Source organism: Cynara cardunculus, assembly GCF_001531365.2.
Source record: "Cynara cardunculus var. scolymus isolate 2C chromosome LG 9, CcrdV1, whole genome shotgun sequence".
NCBI lineage: Eukaryota > Viridiplantae > Streptophyta > Magnoliopsida > Asterales > Asteraceae > Cynara > Cynara cardunculus.
The window spans coordinates 16,000,342-16,010,877 of NC_037536.1; the positions used below are offsets into that span (position 1 = coordinate 16,000,342).

At 30.3% G+C, this 10,536-nt stretch overlaps 1 protein-coding gene across 1 annotated transcript; it reads right to left on the bottom strand.

Moving 5' to 3' along the window:
- Window positions 1-9,759: 9,759 nt before the first annotated feature.
- Window positions 9,760-10,260, bottom strand: LOC112517848 (protein LATE FLOWERING-like). The gene has a single exon (XM_025125217.1). The coding sequence runs from the start codon at window positions 10,258-10,260 to the stop codon at window positions 9,760-9,762; it is 501 nt and encodes a 166-aa protein (XP_024980985.1).
- Between the last annotated feature and the right edge of the window lie 276 nt (window positions 10,261-10,536).

The window sequence follows — 10,536 nt, forward strand, 5'->3', positions numbered from 1 at the left end:
TTTCACATGATTTTTTCCGTCTACAACTTGTATTATATTCTATGGTTTCTAAATGAAAAAGCATCATAAATTATTACAATTAGAAATTATTTATTATAATTAAAATTACCATAATAATTAAAAATTATGAAAATAAAGATTTCATTAATAAAAATCATAAAAATTAAAAATTATAATAAAAAATTACAATAATAATTAAAAGTTACAATAAATAAAAATCAAATTCAATAAATCTACATCAATCTTCTATAAACCGTTTTCAAATATGTTCGATCAAATCTACTCGAAATTGATGATGTAGTGAACGATCACGTACTTCAGCATTCATTTGAAAGTACTGTTGAAATTTTTAAATGGAACCATAAAAAGTTGACAATCAGATGGATTTAATTTATAATTATTTGAGTTTTTAAATACAAAAAAAATACTATGCAAAAAAAAATATTTATTAAATGAATAAAGGCGTCATACCCTATTGCGGGGTTTCAAGGGGCACCAACGGTAGTGTCATAATCAACTGATGACTCATCAGTTGATAACTATCAGCAGCAATGACAACTTCATCTAATGAGTATCAGCGACAACATTAGTTGTTGCATGTCAGCATCATTTTTTTTATTACTGAGTAAAAATTATACTGAATTGATACTTTTGCGAAAAAATTCAATTGAAATAAATCATTATCTAATACTGTAGTCACAGTTTACTTTTAGGAGTCAGGTTCCATATTGGTGTGCTAGCAGGACGTTGGGCTTCCTGATGGGGTGGATTGTGAGATCACACATCGGTTGGGGAAGAAAACAAACGTTATCTTATAAAAGACTGGATACCTCATCTACCATACGTATTTTAAAACCGTGAGTCCATATGTGAATAAGACGAACAGTGTATGGTGTGGTTGGTCGGGAATGTTACAATAAAATAACCATTTTTACTTGTAAAAACGCACAACATCATTTTTAAAAAGAAGCAACCAATACAATAAACAGAACAATTAACTGAAACACACTTTCGTACTTTAACAAATACAATGATTGTTTTGACAAACCCTATAAGCTTTAACCACATGGATAGATTGACGGTATGCTATTTTTGGGACCGAACCAGTTTTATAACTATATATCAGTAATTTTGTTATAAATAAACAAAATTAAACAAAACTAGTTCAATATATCTTGAACAGATATATGTATGAGGATGAGATGTACATATACCTGTTATCTATTTCAAAAGTAAAGTGGATGTGTCCATTCGTATCCTCGACTTTCAGATAAATATGTGTGAAAAACCAGTAAGACAAAGAGTTTCAGAAAACTTATCAAAAGTGTATGCTGAATTATCTTAAAATGTCTAATTTTAAACGATTACAACGAAAGTAGAACTTTTTACTTTAAGTATGAAAATAGGCCCGATCAGGTTTTTCCGGACCTGGTTTTTATCACCTATCCAGGGTTTTTAACGCTTGACGGACTTTTTACGGTCGGGCTTTTGTGTACATCTGTAATCTGAACAGATATTTGTGTTTTTTATATCATAGTTAAGAAAAAAACCTTATTTAATCATTTTTTTAATGTTTTAATTTTTTGTAACGCATTATAATACTAACTTTCATTTTGAAATATATAATATTTATACATAGGAAAAGCAACAATATAACTCACACGTCTCTTTTTCCTTTGGTGATGTTTGAACCCCTGACCTCAAAGAAAACAACTGTCTTTGCTATGTGCACCGTTAGATTACAAATGGCAAAACTGACTTGGCTAACAAGTCGAAACGAGCTTATACCGGAACAAATAATTATTAGGTCGAGTTAAAACTTATTTGCTTTGGTTGGTCCATCAACGCTTTTTTTTTTCTCTCTAATTTTAAAAATAATTAATATATTATAATTTAGACAAAATTGTATCAAAGAATAACGTACTTTAACTTAATTTCTATGTTAGGTAACGTACTTTCAAAACTTTCATTTGGTACATAAAATGTAAAATTTTAAACATTTAAATACTCGAATAATCGGTTGAAGTATTAACCGGTTACTACCAGATGTATAGTTAAATTTTTCTTATTTCTTTTTTTTTTAAATATTAAAATCATTACTAGATGTATAATATTAACTCCTTCATATAAAAAAAACATGTCCATTTCAATTATTTTTTTATTGAGCAGAAATTTAAAAATTATAAAATAAAAGGAAAAAAAATAGTTTTTAAAACATTTAAATTAAACATATTGATTGTTATTTTTATAATATAGTATAATGTAATAAATTATAAAACAAATTGTATGAAAAAGTAACGTAATTTAACTTGATTTCTATTTTGGTCAACGTACTTTTAAAACTTCCATTTTGGTATCTAAAATGTAAAGTTTTAAACATTTAAGTACTCAGTAACCCTTAAAAACTAATTTTAGATTAAAAAAATTCATGTCAGTAACCACATCATTCGCCACATCAGCATGATAACCGGTTAATCTTTCAAACGGTTACCCGGGTACTTAAATGTTTAAAACTTTACATCTTAAGTATTAAAATGAAAGTTTTGAAAGTACGTTACCCAAAATAGAAATCAAGTTAAAATATATTACTTTTTTATGCAATTTGTCTTATAACTTATTACATTAAACTATGTTATAAAAATATTTAAATTAAATAATTTTAAAAACTGTTTTTTTCTTTTATTTTATAATTTTTGAATTTCTGGTCAATAAAAAATAGTTGAAATGGGCATGTTTTTTAATAAAAACGAGTTAAAATTATACATCTGGTAATTATTTTAATATTAAAAAAATGAGTTAATTGAGTAAGAAAAAAGAATGAAAATAGGAGGGGGAGCAATAATGAATGGAATAGAGAGAAGCCACGTATCCCATGTGCATTTCTATTAAAACCGGGAGATATTCCGTACCCACGAGCTTGCCAGCCATCAATTCACCGTCTCTTTCTTTTTTCAATTCAACCTCTTTACGTATTATACACACACACATATATATATATATATATATATATATATATCAAGGGTTTTTTATGAGATTCGTAAGACAAATTCTTAATCCTTGGATTAGATCTAGAATCTGAACATTCATAATCACAAAATTGTCACCGTGCAACTTTAGATCATTATATCATTAGTTTATAAAGTTGATCAATAAACATAAATTGGTCTTACGGGTCTCATGAAAAATCATTGGTCTCACGTGAACCAACCCTATAGATATATGTAGGCGAAGAATCGTGTGAAAACAGAAGTTATAGTGAAAAATGTAAAAAAAAATATCGGAATCCTTGATCAATTTTAATCTTATGCCGATCCATGAATTACGTTTTAAAAGGAAATTGATCATCGTTGCACCTCTTTAGTGTTGACATTCAATCAGGATTGATCCAAGGGTGAGAATTTCTTCTTATGTTTCTCACCGAAACCCAACCCTATACATACACACACACACACACACACACATATATATATATAGATATATAGAGAGAGAGAGAGGATGAAACCGGGAGAGAATCCTGAAAAAATAAAGAACTCAAGAACTCATCCAAGCCGTTCAATTGAATTGGGAGGTTATATAACCACCTTTTTCAAGAAAATACAAATGTTCTCCCCTCTCCACCACCTCCTAATTTTAAAATCGAAAATCAACGAAAACAACATAAAGTCATGTGATTGGGGGAATCGAAATAACTTATTTGAACCGAATAAGGTTCGGTTTAAACGTTTTTGGGTTATTTGGTTTTCGAGTTATTCGTAAATCCTTAGTAAGAACACCTTCAACAATACAAATAAACAATACTTAATCTGACATAATTAACGAACATTCAAAAAGAAATGTCAATTTTAGATATGAAATCATCTAAAATACGCTAAAATTGTTGAGAATTATGACACCAGAAGCAATGAGTGGATTATCGGGAACAATGAGTGAGTCGTCAAAAGAAAGTCAAGGGGGATCATCAGGAGAAAGTTGAGGGCATGAACAGAAAAGACTGAAGTAAATACTGGAATTGAGTTTTTAGGAAAAAATAAAGCACACTTTTGATTGGGGGCATGTACCCCTACCCCCTAAGTTTTGCCCCGTCCATCTCCGAATCTTCATATTCATCATGAATAATGGAGTTGAAAATGAAATTTTGAGAACGATTTATGATAAATAATACACCATGCATGATGAATAATACATAATTCTTGATCCATGATATATTGATACAACATTCATGATAAAAGAATACATATTTACAATAAACGATAATTATTCATAGTTGATCACCCGTTATGTTACGTGATGCGTTCTCCTTTATCCACCGGTTTGCAATCTACCCCGCCCACACACACACACACACATATATATATATATATATATATGACTATTTGGTAGTGACATAATAATGTATGTATGTATATATGTGTATATAGAAGGTTTACTTTACAAACCACGTTATTTGTACAAACTGTACAAATCTCATTCAACCAATCATAAATTTTCATTTTGTTCATTTTTTTTTGTAATTATGAGAAGTTGATTAATCATTTTTATTGTGGAGGGTGTTAATCATAGATATTATCATCTTCACTATTTTAATTTTAAAGAAATACATGAAACAGTTTCATTAAAATTTTATTAAGTATCATATGAAACAATTTCATAACCATATATAAAACAATTTTATCAAAAAAAATATTATATGAAACAATTTCACAAGATTAAACAATTTCATAAAAAATTTCATAAGATTAAACAATGAAATCGATGGATGAATGTGGTTTACACAGTTTGTACAAAATTGGTTGGTTTACATTTGATTGCTTCTCTCTCTCTCTCTCTATATATATATGAGTTGATTATGATGACATGAGAAATTTTATCGTTTCTAAATTTATGAAGAATTAATCCAAATTAATAATATTTAGAAATAAAAATTAGAGAATTTATGAAAAGAAACCATCTTAAGGGTGCATTTGGTATGCAGACTACATGGGACAAGACGAGACAAAAAAAATAGTCTCATGTTTGGCATGTCATGGACAAAAAAGACATGGGACAAGGTGAGACTATTTTTAATTTTAGTGGGACAAATCTTGATATTTCTTGTTCCACCAAAAAATGTGGATCATTTAGGGGTAATGGTCATTTAATATTTTTGTCCCGTCTTATCCTAGTCGTACCAAACATATGACAGATAATTAGTCATGTCCCGTCCAGTCCGCATACCAAACACTACCTAAATGTTATTAAATTGTTTGAGTGAGGTTTAAATCACAAGACTTAAAAATGGTCAAACACCTGATAAAATAAAACCAATAAACAATAATAATAAAAAACCATCCCCCCTCTTTTTAGCAAGAAAATTCGTACCTAAATTTAATATATAACTAAAACAAATAAATTATCGATTTTACATTTTGTACATCAGCTAAAATGTGTTTGGACAACCCAACCTAATATTTACAGGTTCAAAAATCTCAATCCAACCAACCCAAATTGCGTTGGTTGAGTTGGTCGGGTTGAAACTTTGACACATCATTTTACATTCTAGTTAAGCGTTTTTTTTTAAATGAAAATAAAAAGAAACAAAAAGGCTAACAGACTCAAAAAATAGTTAAAGGTTTATTTAAATAAAAAAGCAAAATTATAGTTGAAATTATAAAATAATTTTCAATATAACTAATTACGGATTGGTCTAATGTTTAATGTACAAATTAATTAAGGATTTAACAATCATTTAAATCCGCAATATCGAAAGACATCAGGTTCATCTGGTTGGGTTGTGTTCAAATTACTCTAATTCAATTCCAATCCGATAAATGCGGTTTTGTATAATTTTGTATCAATTATTTGTCGGGTTAATTCGGGTTGAACTTTTTTTTTTATTAACTTGGATATCCAACTTGCTATGCGAGACGACTAATTTCAGGACGACCGCCTGCTTTGCGGGTAGTCCGGAGTCATCGCATTTGAACCTTCATAGCTTTTGACATTTAGAGCCCAAACTCAAACCAATCAAGCACCACCCTTGTGGTTAGGATGAACTTTTTTCGGGTTGGGTGTCGGGTTGGTCGACTTTTTATCCACAACCATTCAGATAATTAATAAGTTTATTTAATCAGTGTTGACATTTAGTTAGAAGTATTAAACAGTAATTAATAAGATGCTTATTTTGCAGGTTTGTCTATACAGATCCTATAAACGGGTCGGGCTTGTCAAAGGAATGGAAATTTACTGATGCAGAAGTAAAATCAGACAAAAAACTAAACATGTTGATTTCATGAATACCCGTGGATAATCTCTTACGGGGGTTCGTTGATTCGGCGAATACCGAACCTTAGGCTTCAAATTCGAATCATCATGAATTCATAATTTGGAAGAAAATCAAAGTTTTTGAATTCAAGTCGTGACCATCCAAATTACACAAGAAGCGTCTTAAAAGGGAAAACCGAAACGAAATGGGCCTAATAAACGATCATGGACCGAACATAAAAGCTCAAATGAAAATACAGAAAAAGCAAAATCACAAAAAATGTCCAAAGAAACATGCTTAAACGACGTTTTTTATGCAAAAAAAGTCGGGTAGGCCCGAGTCCCCACGACATGCTTCTTGATCAGAGTTTCAATTTAGCTGGTTATGGGCCTAAAACAGAGTTAAGTAGCAAAAGTTGTGTATGTTTAAAGGCGACCCCTTTTTTAGCCCCGTCATAACCTCCATAAACAACAATGGCCAGTCCTATATCCCAAAGCCCCCATCATTTACATTTTTAACTTATATAAAATAGTAAACTATATAAAATTATTCAAAAAATATTATTTACCAAAGGGGCAAATTGCATGAAAAAGTAACGTACTTTAACTTGATTCATATTTTAGGTAACGTACTTTCAGAACTTTTATTTTGGTACCTAAGATATAAGGTTTTAAACATTTAAGTACTCGGGTAATCGGTTGAAGCATTAACCAGTTATCATGTTGATGTGGTAAGTGATGTGATATCCAACTTAGTATTATTTGCTGACGTGGTTGGTGACATGAATTTTTTTATTCTAAAATTAGTCTTTAACCGGGTACTTAAATGTTTAAAACTTTACATCTTAGGTACCAAAATGAAAGTTTTGAAAGTACGTTACTCAAAATAGAAATCAAGTTAAAGTACGTTACTTTTTCATGCAATTTGGCTTTACCAAAAACCTGTCCCTACCGATCCTAATCGTCGGATCCTGAATCGGGCCGGATTTGTCCATCTCTACCTAACGACCGTATAAATATATAACCTTTTGAAGTGCTTGTAAAGATCCGGCAAGAGGGTGGGTCGGGCCTTTCAGGCCCAATAATAAATGGGCTGGACCTAGAATACTGGTAGTGATAGTCATCGGGTATTCGGGTTATGGGTTGGATTTGGTGTTTTCCATTAGCCTCAAATTTCTTTTACATGGATTCAGAGTTTCGGATCTATATTTTCATAACGATATTTTTAATGTATTAAAATTATGTATTTGATATTTGAGTAAATTAATGGGCCGCTTACCAAACATTAACTCGGGTAAGTGAACGTCAAGCCACATTACCTTACTGGATGAACATGATAAAGACCAAAAATCTTATCTGGTAAGAACGAGACAAGACCCAAAAGTCTTACCCGGTAAGTGAGGGCGACGACTCTTACCACGGCAAGCACTTACCGAGTAAATTGTTGTATACGATACCGTTTTGGTAGACTAAAATCTTACCTAGTAAGTATATGATAGTGTTAAATTTTACCGATAAACACTTATCGGCTCCTAAATTTTTTTCGTCTTTGTGGTTTGTTAGAAATTGTGGATTTTTTGTTCATGCGGTTTTGAAATCGCAGTTTTTATTTATATGGTTTGTAATTTATTTTTATTTTAGTCCCTCAGACTGACTACTACTTTTAAGTATGAGGGACTAAAATAATTATGAACTGTAAACTATATGGATGGAAAAAAACAATAAATTTTAAAGCATAAGAATAAGAATAAGAATAAAAATAATAATGAATTATAAACCATTGTGATGAAAATCGTAATTTCAAAACCACACGAATGAAAATAGAAATTTTTAACAAACCATAGGGACAAAAAACATAATTTACTCTTATTTATATTTTAAAAAATATAAAGAGTAAATTACTATTTTTTTTCTTCCCTATGGTTTGAGAAAATTGCGATTTTTGTCCCTGTGGTTTGTAAAATATTAATATTTTCGTCTCCGAGACAAGATATGATAAGACTCCTCTATTAACTTAGGGGTATTTTAGACTTTTTGATTTATTTTTCTTTAAATATTTTGGTTTATTAAATATATTTTTGATTTCTTTTTGGTATTTTGGTATTTTTGTCTTTTTTTATTTAATAAAGTTATATATTTCTTTTGGTAAAAAAAAGTTAATTGACAAAAATAATTATATTATTTTGATAAAGTTATATATGATAAAAAAAATTAATAGTTATTATTTATGTTTATGATAAAAAAAACAAAAAAAGAAGGTTAAAAATAAAAAAAGTAAAATTACAGTTGAAATTATGATATAATTACAAGTAAAGTTAATTACATTTAGTCTAATATATATATATATATATATATATATATATATATATATATATTACCTAGAGATTTAGCAATCATATTAAATATGTGATACAGAAAAACATCAGGTTCAACATGTTGGGTTCAAATGCCTCTAACCCAATTACAATCTAATACCAGCTACACTTTTGAAATTTTACAACTCGATTACATATGAACAGATTGGGATTGAATTGAGTTATCTCGGCTGGGTTGATCAGGTTAGTCTGATATTTTGTACACCGCTCATCAAAGCTTCCAATTATTTGTGTGCTTTAAATTCCCGCTTTAACCATCTACAACTCGTATCTGTAAAAGAAACACTAAAATGTGATTCTATTTCCACTAAAACATAAAACTTTTTCGACTAGGTAGGCACACACTAAAACACACACACTCGTTTTTTAGATGCATCTAAAGATACTAGACCTCTTTCAAATTAGGTTCGTTAAAGGTGCAACTGTATTAATATGTTATGTGTCACCGTATGCATTTTAAAACTATAACGAGAACAAGTTTAATTTGGTAGAGTTGTTTTATTCCACCCAAACCCAAGTTATGTTAATGTCATTTTCTCAGTCAAATGGTACCGGAAGAAATTCCGTATATTTGTTTTTTTATAGTCAAACAGTACCGCCATTTGAATATTTTTTTTCCTAAAATTTTTTTCTTATAGTTAAATGATGCCACCGTTTGAAAAAATAAATTGGGTTCGTTGCTGGATCCATGTCCAACCCACAATCTTATCTAGTTCTTAGTTCATCCATATATAAAAAATAATCAAGTCGCCAAAATCACATTAAGGGGCAGTTTGACAGTTGTTAAATGGTTTGTTAATTGCAGAATGATTAAGTGGTCAGAATGACTAAGAGACTTTCATGATATAGTGCAAAATGAAATATAATTATTTGGTAATTGTTTACAATGAAATTAGTGCGCTTAATGGTTAAGAGAGGCTCATGATACAAAATCATTCAGAGGGTTTTAGAACCATTAAGAGACACATTTTTTTTTTACCAAACAAGATTCACCTCTTAATGGTTCAGATGTTGTCTCTTAATGGAACTGTTAAGGGGGTAAACAAACACCCCTTAAAAGTCTCTCCTTTCTTCTTCTACAACATAAAATGAAACCAACCTCATAATTATAAATCTTTCCCACAAACTTTTGATCTCCAAATTATCATAAATGGAGTGAAAGGTCAAGCTTTTGTGGATGATCTTTATCTCTAACACATGAATTGCTCTCCTGATTCTTTTCATACATAAACAACCTCAAATTCTGCTGGTTCAAGAAACTCATATGTTGATCTTGATCATCTTCTTGATGATTACAAGGATTCATATCGTTGACTTTGTAGAAATACTGTTGATCAAATGGGAATTGGCAAAGATTGGGTTCATGAGATGGATTAAAGCAAAGAGATGATGGATCAAGAATCCCATTTAAAGAAGGTGGAGCTGCAAACAGCAATGGAGGTTGTGGGAGCAATGAAGCAGCGTTGTAACTGTAATTAGATGCCCTCTTTGCCTTTCTTGCTGCTGTTCTTTCTTTCTTGTGAGCATTTTGATGGCCTCCCAAAGCTTGTGAACTCAGAAACTTTCTTGAACAGAACAAACAAGAAAATGACTTCATGGCTGTTGTTGTTGTTGTTGTACCAAGATGATCATGATCATCACCCATTTGTCTTAATTTGCCTGTGGAGTTAAGAGAAAAAGAAAGATGGGTTATGTTAAATCTACTATTTCAAGCAAAACCCATATGGCAGAATCAATCTTAAACTTGAAGAAATGAAGAAAGATTGAAAACCTTGAAGAGAGAAATTAGGGTTTGTGAAAAGAGTTGAAGAAGGAGAGAGATTTGAGAAGAGAATTGTTGGAGATTGGAAAATGTGAAAGTTAATCTAAGTGTGAATGTTGTATCTATATAATCAGAGAGTTAGAGGGTAGGGTGGGGTGG

What these genes read in the sequence shown, in the direction of transcription:
- LOC112517848 (XM_025125217.1), bottom strand. Translation starts at nt 10,260, where the DNA reads ATGGGTGATGATCATGATCATCTTGGTACAACAACAACAACAACAGCC.